This window comes from Haemorhous mexicanus, chromosome 28 (assembly GCF_027477595.1).
Source record: "Haemorhous mexicanus isolate bHaeMex1 chromosome 28, bHaeMex1.pri, whole genome shotgun sequence".
Taxonomy (NCBI): domain Eukaryota; kingdom Metazoa; phylum Chordata; class Aves; order Passeriformes; family Fringillidae; genus Haemorhous; species Haemorhous mexicanus.
This window is the reverse complement of record NC_082368.1, coordinates 4,427,819-4,446,831: the sequence shown is the minus strand read 5'-3', so window position 1 is coordinate 4,446,831 and position 19,013 is coordinate 4,427,819. Positions and strand designations below refer to the sequence as shown.

Here is a 19,013-nt window from a genome sequence, read left to right as displayed (position 1 = left end):
CAATCAGCGCTCGGCGTGGGGATGACGTCACGGTGATGTCATTCTCGCGGGAAAATCAAGCATGGCGGGGATGCCCTTGTGACCCTCCCCCCCAGCACGGAGGCGAGACCGCTTTGTACCAAAGGGGTTTATTTGCATGTAAATAAACATGTTCTCTGCGATATTTCCAAAAAAGTTGAAATTTCACTGTCCGCCCAAAAAAAACTGCTGCGGGAGCCGGGATATTTACAATTCCAGCGATTTTCCAGCCAGGGATTTATGTACATCATGATACTCGAGGAAAAGAACCAGTTTCTTTTAATCTCCGTGTTCACTTCACCACCTGAGATTAAAAGGTTTGGCTTATATTTAATTTTCACTTTATTTTTATCTTTCTGAATACTGAAAGATGTAAAATTATTGAGAATATAAGCAAAAATATTCCAAAAATAAACCATTTCTCAGAGCCCGAGCACTGACACCCCAAAGCCTCTGTGTGGTCATGCACCTCAGTTCTCCCAGGACTGACGTCATTGGAAGGGGACAGGGCACCAAAATGGGGTGAAAAGCTTTAAATTTGGGCTGGAGGAGACGTTGTTCCCTCTGTTCCCACCTTCCACAGGGGGAATTTTGGATACTGAGCTTTGGTCTGGGTGAGGGGAGAGGAAACGAGTGCAGCTTGTTCCTTTTAAAACAGGTTTTTGTGTCAATTTTGCTGCTTTCCCTTCCAACTTTTAGCGTGCAGCACAGCAGGAAAACACAGCTCTGGCTGAGGACGAGTCCAGGGAGCCATCCTGGGGGATTCCCAGCCTGGATTCCACTTGAAAGTGCTTCTTTTGGAAGGCTGCTTGTGCCCCCTTGCACGACTCAATCCGAGGGATTTTGTCAAAAAAAATGGATTAAATAAAAGCAGGAGATGGGGGCAGCTCCAGAGGCTGGAGAGCCACTGGAGGAGGGTGTCCAGCTGAATCCCTCTGGGATTTTGTTCCTGACATCCTCTTTGCAGCACCCCACAGCTCCACAATTCCAACACTGTGCCAGGTATCAGTGTTTGCTCCAGGCTTGGATTTAATTCCCATTTCCTATCATTTCAAGCTCTGGTGAGGGCGAGGTTGTGGTGTGCAAGACACCAGGAGCAAAGGATAAATACTGGAAAATGTAAGGAGGGAAAAGTTCTCCAGAGTTGGGGGAAGTTTGGGAGACATTCAGGCTCCCAGACTCTGCAGGAACCCTGGAATTAAACTGGAGGCAGGAGGAAGGGGTAAAAAATCCCTACAATTTACCTACTAAAAACTTTCCAAAAAAGCTGGAAACCAAACAGCCCAGGATGGGAAATTTCAGTAGTTTAAAAGAAAAACTCCAATCCTTGCCAACTTTTCACACTGCATCCCCCAAGGTGAAGCACAACCTCATTCCCACGGGGAAATCCTGGCCTCCAGCACCCACAGAAAAATCCAGTGGGAGCAGGATCCTGCTCAGTACATAATTCCACAGGAGATTTGTTTGCAGAACTCCTGATTTCCCACATTCCACTTCAGTGAATCAGATGAAACTGCTTTTAAAAATAAAACACTCTCCTGAGTCTCTTTTCCTTTCAGGGACCACAAGATCAGCCCGGAGAGGATGCCTGAGTCATGCTCCTAATTCCAGCCAAAAGGGGAAAATCCATCTTTTAAGGAAATCAACACTTCTGCTGCAGCTCTGATCCCAGCTGAGCCACTCTGGGACTGTTTTCCAAGCAGGACAGAGCTCCCTTAGCTGGAGAATCCTTCCCAGGGCAGTGCTCCTGTGTGTGACCACAATTCCCAGCTTCAGCAGCACGAGGAGATTCCAGGGAAGCTTGTTGGTGCAGGCAGGAGTCCCTTTTCCATTGAGATTTGCTGGAATTTCACTGTGCTGGAATGTCACCAAAGCTGCAGAGCCACCCAAACCCCAAATTTGGGCTCTACCCAAACTCCCACTGGGGGAAAACAAGGAGCATGAGGTGTTCCCACATGGAGGTGAATAAATAGCTAAAATAAATGGGAAGGCAAACCCAAGGCAGCAGCAATCCCTCAGAGCTGTGACCTGGGATAAAATCCTGATTTCCATGAGGAAACAGTGCCCAGCTTGTGCCAGAGGCACTGTGCTAAGCCAGGCATTGAATGAAGGAATGCCATGGGAATAAAATAAATTAAAAACCTTGTGGTTTTCCTTCTTCCAAAGAATTAAAACCCAGCCCTAAAACATTTCCTAAAATAATTACTTTAAAACTTCCTACATCCAAAAGGACCTTATCCTGAATGGGAAGAGGGCAGAGGGGCTGGGATCTCCCAGACAAGCCTACGTCTGGGAGCTGCTCCCACATTCCCACACTCAGCTTCATCCCCACGAACTCCCACAGGGATGATAATACTCATAAATTCAGGAAGAATGGAAGTGCCCACAGGATGAAGGCCACAGGCAGGGACCTGGCTGCTGGCACTCACATCCTTCTGCACAGACCCTGGTGGTCTGAAAAACTTGGAAATACCTTAGAAATACTTATTTTTCCCCTCTCCAAACACACACCCCGTGAAGATCCGTGTGGCAGGTTTGAGATGAATCCTTCCTTCCTTCCCTCCAGGACTTGCAGACAGCTCATTGAGAGAATTAATTGCCAATTAGAGCGACATCCATGAGATCATCATCCTCCTCCCCGATGAGGAACTCGGGGCTGGCCCGGGACGGCCGCTCGGCCGAGAGGATGGCGTTGCTCGCCATGGACAGAGACTGATCTGCCGAGATGGGAGACTTGGACCAGCTCTCAGGCTTCATCCCGTGGGATTTCTTCTTATCCCTGTCCTTCTCCCGCTCCCTCTCTCTGTCCCTGTCTTTGTCTTTCACTTTTTTCTTCTCCTTTTTGTGCTTCTTGTGCTTCTCGGCGCTGTACTCGGGCAGGGGCCGGATGCCATCGTCGGAGCTGGGGCTGTTCTGGTAGGATTTCTCGGCGATGGAGGAGCCCGACTCGCTCTCGCTGTCGATGTTCTGGGGGGTGTAGGCCGGGGATTTGCTGTGGCTGGGCGAGCAGCGCTCGTGTTTGGGGGTGGAGCCGCTGATCAGGGGCGATCCGTAGCTTTTGGAAGAAGCCATCTGAGGCCTCAGCCCGTCCCCGCCCCCTTCCCCGGGTTTCTGCAGAGTTACTTTGGCTTTAATGCTGGGGGAGCCACCATCGTGTTTGCTGATGATAATTTTGGCCACTCCAGTGCTTCCAACATTTTTGGAATCCGAGTTCTTCTTGGAAGAGTCGACGGATCCTCCAGAAACGGAGACCTTCGATTTCTCCTTGTCGCTCTTCTCCCGCTTTCCCTGGAACTCCCCCCCAGACATGTTGTGTTTGGAGGACATTGTATGGCTTGAGGAATTGGAACTCGGCCCCATCTGCCCATCCATGGGGTCGTCTCCACCAGGCCCACTCGTGACCACCCCGTGCTTCAGCTTGTCGATGACTGCGGTCAGAGATGGCTTCTTGTTTCTGCTGGGGGACTTGCCTTTGGAGCTTCCATGCTGGTTCTGGGATGAAGACATGGAAGACCCACTGGATGAAAAGGAAGATGAAGATGCCGTGGAGGAATTGGACGAGGGAGGCGGTTTCTGTGACATAGACCCGGAGGATCCCATTCCTGAAGAGGATTTCATGCTCGAGCTTGATCCAGTCCCAGACATGTGGGACCCACCAGAACCTGAACTGATGGGTGACTTCGCTTTAGACGACGGGGGAGTACCCGGGACAGGTTTCATGGGAGAGGCGAGTTTGTCAGAACCCCCCGAGGGCCTCGAGTGGGACGGGGAGATGTTTGGTTTGCTCATGGAAGGGTTCATGAGGGACGATGGCTTTCCTTGAGGTTTCATCTTGGTGCTGCCAGAGCCGGTGCTGAGGCCGTGCTTGGTGATGGGGGAGGATCCCGGCTTTCCCACCGACTGGGCCGAGCCCTTGGACTGACCCGAGCCAGAGCCGCCTTGGCTGGAGTAGAGGCTGCTGCTCATCTTTGAGCCAGAAGACCCTTCTGATTTGCTTTTAATTTTGCCTGAGGTTGAAGAGGAGGAAGAAGAGGAGGAGGAGGAAGAATGGCTATGATGGCTTTTGCTGCTGGAGGAGGTGACAGAACCACTACTCGTGTACTGGCCGTGTGAAGACGGTTTGCCAACAGTCACTGTTCCTTTTGGGATCTGAATGGTTATTTTTGGAATAGGAGGAGTAGCTACCCCGGGAGGAGTCTGGGATCTGCCCGAACTCCCCGGAGATTTGGACCCACCTGTGCTTGCTGGTGGCGTGAAGGGCCTGTTGGATGAACTGTGGGATGGAGATTTCCCATCTGTCTCCTGCTTCTTCCGCTTTGGAAGTTTCTCTTTGCTTTTGCCATCACTGGATGGCGTCCGGCTGCGCTTCCCCGGCTTCCCATCCATCCCAGCACCTGCCATGGCACTTCCAGACCCATTGCCTTCCTTTACCCGTTTCTGAGACTTCTCTTTTCCTAAATCCCCCGTGTTCAGCAAAGGGCTCTGACCTCCACTGTGGTGCTCCATGATGTCAGAGGACCCCAGTGCTTTGCTGGCAGCTGCAATAATACTAAAATCCACCGTATCGGACGGAGCGCTCCCCTTAAATTTATTTTCCCCCCCATCACCCCCCAAGACTTGCACCCCCAAATTAGTTAGAGCCTGGGGGGCATAGCCCTTGAAATCATCAGTGTCTCCGCTCTGACTGCTCTCATCAAAGTATTCCTCCCCAAAACCACTCTGGCTCTGACTGTTCAGCAAGTCAGGGTTGAAATCTACCCCGTCTGGAAAAAAATGGTTGGAGGAGTCGCTGTTGGGGCTCACAGCGGCGTCCGCGATCAGGTCTGCGGGGTCTGTGTAGGGGTTCTCACTACTGTTGGTCTGAAAAACATCGGGGTCAAAGAGGGCACTTTGTGAATGTCCTGAACTAGAAGAGTCTCTGACTGGAGTCCCAATGGGTGGGCAGTCCTCAGTACTGGTGGGCAGCTTGGAAGCCTCCTCGGCTATGTCCGAGAGGATGTCGGTGACATCGGCCCCGATGCTGTCCGAGCTGGACAGGCGAACCATCCTCTGGATGCTGGGCTGGGCGTGGGGCAGAGCCTGGGGGTACGTGGTAGGAGGAGTGCTGCACTGGCTGGGTGCTGGAGTAATATGAGGGGTGTCCAGGGTGTCTGCAGTCATGTTGACATCAAAAATGGGGTTCTGGGAGTCAACATCCATGGAAAAGAGCTCCCTCTGGAAATCGTCCTCAGTCTGGTGCTTGGGCTTGTCGGCCGGCACGCGGGATTTTTTTTTCTTTTGTTTATTCCCCCCAGGGCCCATTTCCATTCTGGGGGAGCCAGAGGAAGAGTTCTGCCTTTCCAGAGGGCTGCTCCCATAAAGAGTGGAGAAATCCTGAGGAGGATTCTCCTTAAGAAGGTTCATGAGCATGGGGTGGTTCTTGGTGTTGCTGGCTGGTGAGGATACTGGTGGTGGTGTGTGGTGGGGGGGGGTTGGACTTGAGCCAATGGTAGACCCCACATTCCCTGTGATCTGCAACAAACTAGTGAGAATAGGGTTCTGAGACACTTTGCTGAAGTCCTCCCCATGGCCCACCGAGTCATGCCTCTCTTTCATGCTTATGCTCATGTTAAACAAAGTAGTGATGGGCCCCCCAGGAAAAGTGTTGGTTGGGGTGGTGGTCCCACTCATTGGGTTGCTGCCTGTGGTCATGCCATACCCTGGGCTGCTGGCTGGGGGCAGGTTTTTCTTCACCATGTCTTCAACTGTCTCTGCAATGAGGGACAGGGCTGGCGTGTCAGCTTGGATGGTTTCTGCTTTCCTACGGATGGCTCTCATGGTGACAGGGATGGACATGCACCTGCAAGACACAGCACAGGGTCAGGGTGGGGCTGGCTGCCCTCAGCAAAGGCCACTGGGGAGGTTTTACACCTCCAGCAGGTATAAAATGAGCACCCAGGGGCTTGCACAGGAGAGCAGCAGGTCCAGGTTTTATGTCCTGCTGTTCTGCTTGAATTCAGAGAGTCACCTGCACTTGCAATCCCAGAGGGAGGATTAATCAATTATCTCTAATGACTGATAGCTGACAGATCATTATCTGCTAGTTAAAAAGCACAGAATCATGGAATGCTTTGGTTTGGAAGGGGCCTTAAAGCCCATCCAGTCCCACCCCCTGCCATGGCAGGGACACCTCCCACTGTTCCAGGCTGCTCCAAGCCCCGTCCAGCTTGGCCTTGGGCACTGCCAGGGATCCAGGGACAGCCACAGCTTCTTGGGGCAAGCTGTGCCAGGGCCTGCCCACCCTCACAGGGAGGGATTTCTTCCCAACATCCCACCTAGAACTACTGCTTCAGTTTAAAGCCATTCCCCTTGTCCTATCTTCTGAAGGATTCTGGGTTGTTCCTCCAATTCTGGCAGAAAACACCTTGGTAAATGTGATATCCTACAACCTTATAAAAATCCCAGAATTGCTTTGGTTGGAAGAGCCTAAAGCCCATCCAGTTCTACCCCTCTGCCATGGGCAGGGGCAGCTTTTTGAGCTCAAAAATCAATGGTAACACCACATTCTCCTGAGGAATAACAAGTCTGTAACATGCTGGAAGCAAAACCAGTGGTTCCCACCCAAAAGGTGACAGGAGTGCTGTGCCCTGGGAATGTCCTGCTCTGTTCTGAAGGTGACTGAGGTGATAAAAGCCCTGTGTAAACAACAAACTCAGAAATAAGTAGCTGCAGTTCAATGTCTGGCATTGAATTTTCAGCATGGCTCAGAGTTCTTCTCTCCCCCAAACAAGCACAGAAGAGCTCCAGAACTGCTGGATAAACACGAGATGGAGCAGAGCTCATCTGTGTGATTGGGAGCTCAAGGTGAACAAAATCCCAGCTTACCTTTGAACAACCTTGGCAATGAAATCATCTGTACAGATGAGGGCATCAGACAATCCTTTGTACAGCTTACAGTTCACATGGCTGGAGTCCTGCACATCCATCACCACTGCAAGAGAGCAGGGAGAGATCAAAATCCTGCTCACAGGGTGAGGAAAGCCTGCCAGCCCTCCCAGAAATGCTGCTCCTGCTGCCCCTGAGGCCACTCACCACACACCAGGGAGTCATTCACAGGGTGCTGGAAGGACACACTGAAACAGGAGTCAGAGAGAGGACAAACTTCAAACTGCAGGATCCCAGGAGAATCTGAAAAACAAAAGAACTTCTAACTGAGGGAAGAGTGGAGATGAAAAAGTGTGGCATTCACATTTTCTAGAAAAATCCCTTTGCCCAGGATTTTTCTCCTGGGAAGCTGAGAAGCCTCAGAGAAAAAGGAAAACAATAATTAATCTGATTTGCTTCTCCTGTGTTTTGCTCCTTTAGAATGTGTTTGGAGATTGTTTATCCAGCTGGTGGTTGTTTCATTGGTTTCTGCTCTGAGTTGTTTTCACTCATTGGCCAGTTGGGGCTAAGCTGTGTTAGGCACAAGTTTTCATTATTATCATTTTAACCTTCTGGAAGTATCCTCTCTGTATTCTTTAGTATAGTTAGCATAGTATTCTTTAATATATTATAGTATCATAAAATAATAAATTAGCCTTCTGAAAACATGGAGTCAGATTGATCATTCCTTCCTGCCACCAATACAATAAACCAGAGCCTCAAAACCTCACATAGATGGGGAAAAAAACCAAGGGAAGCAGCAGAAGCTTCACTTCTGATGAGGAAAACCCCCCAGAGTTCATCATTCCCACTTGATACTCCTCTGGAGGTGGCACCCACCTTCCTTCAGGACTGTCCTCTTGACACAGCTGCCTATGAGGGTGTTGTAGGCCACCTGGTGCCTGATCAGGCTGAGGATGAGGGGCACCCGGCCGGGGTGCTGGAACGCGATCTTGCTGAGCAGAGTTCCCTGCAGGCTCCGTCCGTCCGGGAGAGGCGCGTCCTTGTTCAGGAAGTAACAGTGCTGCTGTCCTGGAAGAGCCTGACCAACAATCCCTGCTTTAGAAGGGGATAATGGACACCCAGCAGTGCTCAGAGGCCACTGACACTATGTCACCTTTGGACAAACACTGAGGATGTTTTCCTTCCACTCTGATCAAGGAAAACATTTGAATTTCTCAGAAGTAGTACTGCCCAACAGCATTCACTGCTCCCACTACAACAGTTTCACACTGGATGGCTTCCCTTCTGGGGAGAGAATCCTCTGGAGTCAACACTCATCCACAAATTTAAGGATTTCTCCCAAAATGCTGCAATTCATTCAGCCACACATCATGGGACAAAAGGAAGGGACAGGCTCAGCCCCTCTGCTCTCCTCCCTGCAGCTGCACTCCAACAGCAAAGCATCTTTCAATACCTAATTTTCCTAAGCACCATGCTCATCACAGAATTATGGAATGGTTTGGCTTGGGAGGCCATTAAATTGCATCCAGTGCCACAGAATGGGACACTTCCCACAATCCCAGATTACCCCAAGCCCTGTCCAACCTGGCACTGGACACTGCCAGGGATGGGGCAGCCACAGCTTCTCTGGGAAACCTGTGCCAGGACCCTGTACATGAATCCTAATGCTTGAAGAACAAGTTCTCTCTGTGAATAAATGTCCTGCTCTGTTCTGAACGTGACTGAGGTGATAAAAGCCCTGTGTAACCAACAAACTCAAAAATAAGTAGCTACAGTTCAACATCTGGCACTGAATTTTCAGCATGGCTCTGAGTTCTTCCCTCCTCCAAACAACCACAGAACAGCTCCAGAACTGCTGGATAAACACAAGACGTGTGTGATTGGGAGCACAAGGAACCCATTTTGTTTAACCCACTTGGAAGGCAGCTGAAGGCCCTGAGATGGTGCTGTGGAGGTGGCCCAGGCTGGCTGGGAGGGCACACTTACGGCGTAGAATCGCATGTTGTGGTTCAGGGGCAGGGGATCGGCCTCCTTGGACAGCTCAAACTGTGTGATCAGCTCATACAGGGGCACAAACGTGGGTGGTGTGTCAAACAGGGGGATACCTGAAAGGACAAGACAGCATGGAATGAGGGCACCTGAATCCAGTGGAAAACCTGTGGCAGTCATATTTTCTGGAAAAATCCTTTCGCCTAAGAGTTTGTCCTGGGAAGCTGAGAAGCTACAGAGAAAAAGGAAAACAATCATCATCTGATTTGCTTCTCATGTGTTTTGCTCATTTGGAGTATGTTTGGAGATTGTTTCATTGGGTTTCTGTGAATTGTTTTGACTCATTGGCCAATCAGGGCCAAGCTGTGTTGAAGCTCTGGAAAGAGTCACGAGTTTTCATTATTATCTTTGTAGCCTTCTGTAAGTATCCTTTCTGTATTCTTTAGTATAGTTTAGTGTAGCATTCTTTAATATATTATAGTATCATAAAATAATAAATTAGCCTTCTGAGAACATGGAGTCAGATTCGTCATTCCTTCCTTCGTCTGGGGATCTGGCAAATACAATTAAAGCCTGTCCAGGTGTTACTGAAAAAAGCACAAAACCCTGAGCAACGCCCCTGGGACATGTTAAAAATCAGCAGCATTTACTGATAGACACAAGGGAACATTAATAAAACCCCAGAGATGTGTCTGACAGGTCTGCAACCCACCTGTGCAGCTCTGCAGCTTCTGGATGAAAGCTCGAGACACTGGAATGGGACGTGGGAACTTCAGGAAGAAACAAGCAGGCAAGTCCACACTGTTGGCACTGGTGATCGAGGAGAAAGATGGAGTTCTGGAAGAATGGGAGGACAAAAGTTCCTGTGAACTGCAGGGCTTCTGCTCTCACCTGACACAACATTTATGTTTGCTCAAATACACCTTAAAAATGAAGGGGCCCCTCAGAAGCACCTGACAGCCCTGAAATGTCACTGTCATATTTTCTGAAAAATCCCCTTGCCCAGGATTTTCTCCTGGGAAGTTGAGAAGCCCCAGAGAAAAAGGAAAACAATATTATCTCATCTGCTTTTCCCGTGCTTTGCTGCTTTGGAATGTGGTTGGAGATTTTTTTTTTTAAACAGCATGTGAGTTGTTTTAACTGAATGACCAATCATGGTCAGGCTGTGTCAGGACTCTGGAAGAGTGACTGATTTTTCATTAGTATCTTGTTAAGCTTTCTGTAAGTATCCTTACTCTATTTTTTAGTACAGTTTTAGCATAGTATTCTTTTATATAATATCATCAAATAATAAATTATCCTTCTAAGAACATGGAGTCAGATTCCTCTGTTCCTTCTTTGGGGGTCTCAGAAAACACCACACTGAAACAGGCGTTTCTTGGCCTAAAGGCAGCACGTGTGGAATTCTTGTATTGCTGTGACACTCCCCCAGCTGAGTGCTGGCCTGCTGGGCTGCCCTTACCCTTTGCTGTCCACAGGATGGGAGCCCATGATCAGTGGAGCAATTGGAAGTTTGTGCATTGCCATGGTTCCCTCCACTGTCACCGACACGTTCATCCCCAGCGAGCGAGGAACTGCAGGGGGAAGCAGGAGAAGAGCACAACAAGGACATGAGCTGATGGAAAAAAAAACCCACCAGTGGCAAGTTTTGTGGATTGAATATGAATTAAATATATTCTCCATCCCTGGAAGTGTTCAAGGCCAAGTTGGATGGGGCTTGGAGCAGCCTGGGATAGTGGAAGGTGTCCCTGCCCATGGAACTGGATGAGCCTTAGGGTCTCTTCCAACACAAAATATTCTGTGATTCCATAAAATATTATTCTGGCTTTCCCCACAAGGCACAGAGTTCACTGTTTACCTTTAGGCCCAAATGGACAACAGCCAAACTGACTGTTCTACCCAAATCTCCTTTTCCCTCTTGCCAGGTGGACCAATTGCATCACCCTCAAATTATTTTCCAAATGCATTTTTGAGTTCGTAGTTTGCTCTTTGCAAAGCAAAACAAATTATGATTTTGGAAAATTTCCCTCACAACTGGAGCTTGGTTTTGGCATTGTAACAAGAGCCAGATGTCCATGTATAAAAACAACCTTCCAGTATGATGGGAGAGGCACCAGGCTGGATGGGGGATACTGGAAGGTGTCCCTGCCCATGGCAGGGGATTGGAAGTGAATGAGCTTGGTTTAAACCCAAACCATTCTGGGATTCTATGTTTTTATTCAGGTAACAAAACAAATTCCATGTGAAAATGAGATTCACTGCAAAGAAAAAGGCTCTGCCTGCAAACTGTCACTCCTTGAGCCCACAGGAGCTCAGCCACAATGGCCAATGGTCACCCGGGGCCAGTGTCTACACCTGGGCTCATTAAACCCACAGGACAGCCTGTGACTGTCCTGCTGGACAGGGTGACAGCAGAGGCCGGGCTGGAATTCTGCTCCCTTCCCTCCTTCAGGCAGCAGCAGCCCCCAGCAGCTGCACAGCTCACCTACCATTGTTCTCGTGCAAAACCACAGGGGCTCCAGTGCCATCCTCAAATAAATCATAGGGGGAGACATAGTATTTGAGGTTCATCAGGAGACCTGGGGGAGAGAAACTCCTGATGAGGCATCCTGAGAAGTCATCCTGATCACCCCCACCCCACCAAGCCACACAAACACCCAAAGACTTTGTCCCTCTTTTACTTTATTATTTGTCAGCAGTAATGTGGAACTATGACCCAAACTTGAGGCCAGGAAGAAATATTTTTTTCTTATTAATTAAAATTAATTCCTTTTTTTAAGAGTGAATCACAGGTACCTCCACTCCTGGGGGTGAGATAGCCAACACTGCCATGGAGGATCTTGTCCAGGGGGTTTGCATTGGTGGCTTGCCTGCAAGAGAGGCAATCACAGTCTGAAACAAGCCACAGTCACACCTGAAGCCAAAATCCATGTGCTGAGACTGATTTCAACTCAAAATTCACATTTCTGGGACCCAAAGAGGGGTTGATCCAAAACTTCTCACTGTACAGGCAAAACAAAAGCTGCTTTACCCTCTACAGCAGTCTCAATTTAAACCACATCATCACTGAATCCACCTGGTTACAAACTTTTATTTTGCCTTTTAGACTCTCTTCCAATCAAATCCTGCAGTTAAAAAGGAATTTCTCAGAGCTCTAAGCATTTATAGATATTTAGAAAACCACACAGACACCACAAAACTTACCAATACATCCCAGCCATCTTTTGGAGATCCAACTCCAAGGACTGCAGAGCCAAGTACATTTTAGTTTTAAGTTTGCTTAGGGAAAAAAAAAAACAATAAAAAAATGTAAGAAAACTTGAAAGAACTGTGCAGTGCAAATCTACAAGCTTGAAGGGTTTATTTAATTTTATATGTGTGCATAAATAAATGTATTCTAGATTTGTTATTTCATTTTATATCTGTGGATATAAATATACCCTGGACTTACTTGTCCCCTGGCAGCTTATACAGGTTCACAAGTCCCCTCAGATGCTTTGAAAACTCATCAAAATTTTTCTCTCTGAAAGGAAAAAGGAGGAAGTTACCAAGTATTCAAATTAGTAACAGATAGGTTTCATTTTAAAAAGTGATATTAATAAGATGCTGAGCCACTTGAAAAAAAGACTTTTGCTACATGAAAATGTGTTCTGTAAATGTTCCAGCTTTAATGTGCTGTGGGCTTTGAAGATACCTTGCACAGCAGCCAGAATCACAAGATCTGAGCCAAAGCCAGAAAATCCCCTGGAGAAGTGAAGACACTTTGTGGGGAAGGAGCAGCTGTGAAGAATTTCGTGTTTCCAGACATCAAATAGCATCAGATCCTTACAGCAAAGAGAAAACACAACAACCCACCCCTGTCACTCACCTCAGATGTTGCACCAGCTCTGGACAGCTCTGGAAAGGAAAGAACACACAAGGATGTCAGTGTGGGATGCAGCCACTCCAGGCTCTGTGCAGCTCTGCAGCTGGGAAATATCAGGGCAGGGGAATTCCCAAGCATCAGCTTTTCCTGGGAAGCCACACAATGCTCACAACCACTTGATGTGGTTCTACTTGTGCTCTTCAAGCTCTGCTGGGACAAGTCCAGGTAATAACATTTCCTCTTAAATTATTAATTTGAAATAAACTTCTCAAGCTGTGAAGATTTAGGTTGAAAATCTATGAGCTTACATAGGGATGTTAAAGATGGGTTGTTTTGAGGAGAGGCCAATCAAACACCAAGCTTAAACTCTCCTCCACATGCAGAAGGGCATTTTCTCCCAGCATTTCACATTTTAGAACTTTCCATTCCCAGATCTGAGCTGTGTAAGAATAATTTCCTTTTCCTTTCCTTGGAAACACAGCAAAAACTTCCATAAAATTCTCAGAAAAATTGAGGTAACTTCCCCAAATAATTTTGCAAGTTGTGAACCCATAGTGTGCATTGATTAGAAATTCCCACAGGAGCAAACTACTCCTTGGAGGATTTTACTTCCCACTAGAATGAGCAGCAAGGGTGTAACTCCGGGTCTAAGGGAATGTTAAATAAAACCCATTTCTCCACTCAAAATAAAGGGAGATAAACAGGAATCCCAAAAGCACAAGGGTTCCTCTTTCCCAGGAATACACACCACGGGGTTTTCTCCATGGTGAGCCACCTTAACATCACAGAGCAGCCCTGCAGGGTCCAGCTGCACCTCCACATAAAACATGTCTGAGGTGATGTAACACTCGGTGCCGTTCGCACTCAGGTGGGACCCGAGGCTGCCAGAGGAAACAGAACAGAAATTGCTGTGAGATGCACAGAAAAAACCCACAGAACCCCACAATCCAACACACAAAACCCACCCTAAACCCCCCAAACCAAGCACACAAAACCCACCCTAAACTCACCCAAAATCCCCCAATCCAAGCACATCAAACTCCCCAGTCCACAAAGTACATAAAATCCCGCAATCCATCACACAAACTCCACAATCCAAGCTCACAAACCCACACAAACCCCACAATCCAAGCACACAAAATCCCCCAATCCACCACACAAATTCCCCAATCCAAGCTCACATACAAACTCACACAAAACCCACCCCAAACCCCCCAATCCAAGCACACAAACTCCACAATCCAAGCTCACAAACTCCACAATCCAAGCTCACAAAACCCCACAATCCAAGCTCACAAACCCACACAAACCCCACAATCCAAGCTCACAAACCCACACAAACCCCACAATCCAAGCACACAAAATCCCGCAATCCATCATACAAACTCCACAATCCAAGCACACAAAATCCCCTCAAACCAAGCATACAAACTCACAAAACCCACCCTAAACCCCTCAATCCAAGCACACAAAACCCTACAATCCAAGCTCACAAAACCCCATAATCCAACACACAAAACCCCACAATCTAAGCTCACAAACCCACACAAACCCCACAATCCAAGCACACAAAATCCCGCAATCCATCACACAAACTCCACAATCCAAGCTCACAAAATCCCCACAACCCAAGCATACAAACTCACACAAAACCCACCCCAAACCCCCCAATCTAAGCACACAAACTCCACAATCCAAGCTCACAAAACCCCACAATCCAAGCTCACAAACCCACACAAACCCCACAATCCAAGCACACAAAATCCCGCAATCCATCACACAAACTCCACAATCCAAGCACACAAAATCCCCACAACCCAAGCATACAAACTCACACAAAACCCACCCCAAACCCCCCAATCCAAGCACACAAAACCCCCCAATCCAAGCACACAAACCCCATAATCCAACACACAAAACCCCCCAACCCAAGCACACAGAACCCCCCAACCCAAGCACACAGAATCTCCAAATCCAAGCACACAAAATCCCCCAACCCATCACAAACCCCACAATCCAAGCACACAAAATCCCCCAACCCATCACAAACCCCACAATCCAAGCACACAAAACGCCCCCAATCCAAGCTCACAAAACCCCGAACCCAAGCACACAAAACCCCCCCAACCCAAGCACACAGAACCCCCCAACCCAAGCAGCACAAGGTTCTGGGGTGGGCAGGGCAGCAGCAGAAGTCTCTCCATGAGCCAGAGGAGCAGACCCACCCGCTCTGCCTGGCGATGGACTCCAAGCGATCGGTCATGGCAGGCAGAGATGACACTGATGGAGGGAACAAAAACCAAACTTTAGGGGAATGATCCAACACTCCCTAAGGAATTCTCATCAGCAATAAACCAAATCTCAGCTGGTTACTCCCTCCCATGTCTGCTCACACTGTCCCATGTGCAGCCACACAGGACCTGTCCCCAAATACAGACACGAGGGTGTGCACAGAGAAACCCAAATATTCCCAAATCCAAATATTCCCAAACTGCAAGGAGAGAATGGAATTTCTTCTGCAAGTGGAATCCAGGCATGGGCACTGAGAGAATCATGGCATGGTTTAGGTTGGGAGGGACCTTAAAGCCCATCCAGTCCTACCTACCCTGCTATGAGCAGGACACCTCCCACTCTCCCAGGTTGCTCCAAGCCCTGTCCAATTTTGGATATTTCCAGGGATGGGGCAGCCACAGATTCTCTGGATAAAAAGAGAATTTTATTTTCCCAATAAAAGCAGCACAGCCTGACTGTCCTGCCTGGCACTGAGCTCAGTGTGTGACGAACCCCTGAGCACCAGGAACACTGTGAAACACAGCAGCAACACCCTGTGTGGTTTTTATGGAGCATTTCCATAGGATTTTCCACCCTGTGGAGAGCACACAGAGGACACACCAACCTTTCAGGGCCTTCTGCAGGGTCTCCAAGCAGCTCACCAGGTGCTGGTGTCCCCCTGAGTTCAGCACCACACGCTTTTCCTAGGGCAGACAGAAAAAAAATACATCATTTTTCCTTGTTCCTCAGTAGAAGGGAATTATGGCAACTTCTGAGCAGCCAAATGAGGTTTATTTAGATAATTAAAGCAGATTAGATTTCATCCCCAAATTACAACATCTTGATTCCTCTAGGTGAACAGTATCTGTTTGCAGATTACAACGGCAGGCCTGGAATTGAGTTATTTACTTTTTAGCAACTTGCCCAGCTGGAAGAACAGAATGTAGCAACTTTTTATAGGCCTGAGCTGAGAGTTTTAGAAGAGGTGACAGAAAAATAAAGAGCTGGGCAAACTTTTAACACCTGAGTATGGGCAGGAGGCTTTGCTGAGATCTCCCTTGCCTCCTGCTCCTCCTTCCCCCACCCACATCAACATTTCAAGCCTATTTCTTGACTAAGCCCAGGGCTGAGTGTTGAGTGTCACTGAACAAAACCAATATCCACAAAACAACAAGTCACTGCTCCAGGAAACAATATCCTGGAAGGGTAAGTAGAAGAAAAATACAAGTTTGACCCTTTCCCTGGCACTAATCTGTAATTGGGGGAGGGAAAGACACAACAGGCAGGGAGGGTTTGGACATCCCTCCCTCCCCTGCACCCCTCAGGAGAGAGTGAAACCAAACCAAACCAAAAACAGCTGGAAGAGCTCTAAGAACCCAACACAAAGCCATCAGCAGAGAAGCTGCAGGCAGGTCCTGCTCAGAGCCCAGCAATGCTCACCATGACCTGCCGGACCAACTTCATGGTTTCTGTCCAGGGCCGGTTCTGGCTGTACTTGGCGTGGAGCCTCTCCAGGAGGGAGCTCATCTTGTTCAGCTTCTCTGCCTCTGGGACACAGGAATGTTCAGGAAACACAATGAGCCAATACTGGAAGCTTTACAATTCAGAAAACTTTCCACCTTTAAGCTGAAGATGATTTCAAAGAATTTTCTTTCTGCTGGTTTAACCCCAGACCTCGAGGTGAAGTAAATGTCATGGACTATCCCAGGTTGTTAAAACTAAAGGATCATGAAAATCCCACGGAATTCCTGTCTGGAAAATGCCCAGCTCCTGTTCTGCACCATCCCTGAGTGATGTGGCCTCAACAACTTCAGTTCTGCCAGAACAGGATCCCCAGGGTTAGACCTGGGGCAGGAAACTGAGGGTTTGGGAAACACAGGGTTAAAGCAGCGAGGTGGGTTTTGTGTCCTGGATTCCCCCTCTGCTCTCTCTCCCAACTTCTTGAAAGGTCCTCACACCTTCCATCACGAAAAACCTCAACCAAGTCATCCCAGTTGCCAGTTGTCACAAATTCTGTGCTCAGACACGTTCCTGCCTCACAGCAGGACCTGGGGGAGTGGCTGGAGCTGTGCCAGGGAGGGTTTAGGTTGGATTTTGGGAAAAGTTCCTATCCCAGAGGGTGGCAGGACCTGGGGGAGTGGCTGGAGCTGTGCCAGGGAGGGTTTAGGTTGGGTTTTGAGAAAAGTTCCTATCCCAGAGGGTGGCAGGACCTGGGGGAGTGGCTGGAGCTGTGCCAGAGGGGTTTAGGTCGGATTTTGGGAAAAGTTCTTATGCCAGAGAGTGCTCAGGCACTGCCCAGGCTCCCCAGGGCATGATCATGGCCCCAAGGCTGACACAGCTCCAGGAGTGTTTGGACAAGGCTCTGAGGGACAGGGTGGGATTTTTGGGAGCTGGATGTTGATGCTCCTGTGGGTCTCTTCCAGCTCAGGACATTCCATGACTCCACAATCCCTCCAAAGCTGAGGGCTGTGTCCCCTCAGTGCTGCTCCAGAGCCAGGACATGGCTCCCTCTGCTGGGAGGGGACAAAGGAGTGGATGAGTGACTGGAAGGTGACACAGAGAGAACATGGCTTTCAGGAGCACTCAAATCCTGTATTTTACCAAGAGACAGAGCTTTCCACACATTCATGTCAAAAAAAAAAAAAAAAACCCAGTGGGCATCATTCCAGAATAAACCCTGTCCCCAGCTCCAGAGGGTCCAAGGCAAACAGGACATTTTAGTGTCACCTCACAGGATCCACCTGCCAAACTTCCACAGTTTGGGTTCCTTACTGATGCTCTCCTAGCCCACAGACCTTACAGTGAGTCCTCCAAATCCAAGTGTAAGGAAGGAATGAATGTGTGCTGGGTGTTCTGGAGTCTCCTGCTCTGGAGACATTCCAAACCCAGTTGTATTCCCTGCTCCTTGGCAGAGGGGTAGGACTGGTGATGATCTCCAGAGGTCCCTTCCAACCCCAGCTATTCTGGGGTTTTGTTTTCAGGCACTTTATACCTCTCAGCTGCATCAACACAGGATGCTGGAGGTGGGAAGGGACCCCTGGTGCTCAGCTGGTCCAAGCCCCCTCCCCAACCAACAGTGAGTTATCCATAATCCCAGGAGAGAAGTGGAAGGGACCTCTGCAGATCACTCAACCAGCTCAACCCCCTGGCCAGGCAGGGTCACCTGGAATGTGCCCAGGTGGGTGTGGAATTTCTCCAGAGAGGGAGATCCCACACCCTCCCCGGGAAGCTGCTCCAAGGCTCTGACACCTTCCTGAAAAGAAACTCTTCCTCATGCCGAGGTGGAATTTGTTGTGTTTCAGTTTCTGGCCCTTGCTCCTCGTCCTGTCCCTGACTGAACAGAGTCTGGCACCAAGCTCTGACACCCTCTGAGGATTTCTGTACGGATTATGGGATCCCCTCTCAACCTTCTCCACAGTAACCAGGCCCGGCTCCGCGCTCCCTCCTCATCACAGAGATGGCCCAGACCTCAAATCACCTTTAAGACCCTCGCTCCTTTCACCTTTCGGGGCTTCACCTCATCCCCAGCCCGGGGCTGCCCAGCCCCGGAGCCCCGGAGCCACAGGGCCCCCTTGGCTCCCTCACGGGGCCGGCGGGAACCCCCGCGTCCCTTGCGCCGCACTCACCCTCGGCGCTGCCCGGCGCTGCCTTCATATTGCAGGTCCGGGGCCGGGATCGAGAGAGGGAGAGGGAGCGGAGAGGGATCGGGAGCGGGCGGGCAGCGGGGGCGGCGGCCGGGCCGCCCTCGCCCTCACACGGCTGCGGCCGCCGCCATCGCTGCGCCCGCGGCCGCGCTCTCGCGAGACTTCGCCGCGCCCGCAGGGGAGGGCGTGGCTCGGGAGCCAGCACGCCCCGCCCCCTCAGCCTGCTGGAAGCGCGGCGGCGGTCGCTGTGCAGCCCTAACGGAGCATTAACCGCCCGTTAGCCGGCGGTGCGCCGGGGCGGGCTCGACAGCGACCCGCCGGCGGCTTTAGAGCGCAGCGCGGCGGAGCGGGAGAGCGGC

The 19,013-nt window shown here is 49.6% G+C and overlaps 1 protein-coding gene across 1 annotated transcript; it reads right to left on the bottom strand.

Moving 5' to 3' along the window:
- Positions 1–112: 112 nt before the first annotated feature.
- On the bottom strand, positions 113–18,810 carry MED1 (mediator complex subunit 1). The gene is made up of 17 exons (XM_059868948.1): positions 18,637–18,810; positions 16,451–16,557; positions 15,636–15,714; positions 14,965–15,019; positions 13,488–13,620; positions 12,743–12,771; positions 12,326–12,397; positions 12,079–12,153; positions 11,671–11,744; positions 11,364–11,453; positions 10,337–10,448; positions 9,587–9,711; positions 8,872–8,990; positions 7,762–7,963; positions 7,090–7,185; positions 6,883–6,988; positions 113–5,857 (listed from the first exon to the last, which is right to left on the bottom strand). The coding sequence occupies exons 1-17, from the start codon at positions 18,662–18,664 to the stop codon at positions 2,611–2,613; spliced, it is 4,749 nt and encodes a 1,582-aa protein (XP_059724931.1). The 5' UTR covers positions 18,665–18,810; the 3' UTR covers positions 113–2,610.
- Between the last annotated feature and the right edge of the window lie 203 nt (positions 18,811–19,013).

Bases quoted from the DNA above. Each gene is read 5' to 3' on its own strand.
- MED1 (XM_059868948.1), bottom strand. From the start codon at position 18,664: ATGAAGGCAGCGCCGGGCAGCGCCGAGG. The intron at 15,020-15,635 runs GTTGGTGTGTCC...TCCCTCCATCAG, and splicing joins CCTGCAGAAGGCCCTGAAAG to TGTCATCTCTGCCTGCCATG. The intron at 9,712-10,336 runs GTAAGGGCAGCC...CCATTCTTCCAG, and splicing joins CATCCTGTGGACAGCAAAGG to AACTCCATCTTTCTCCTCGA.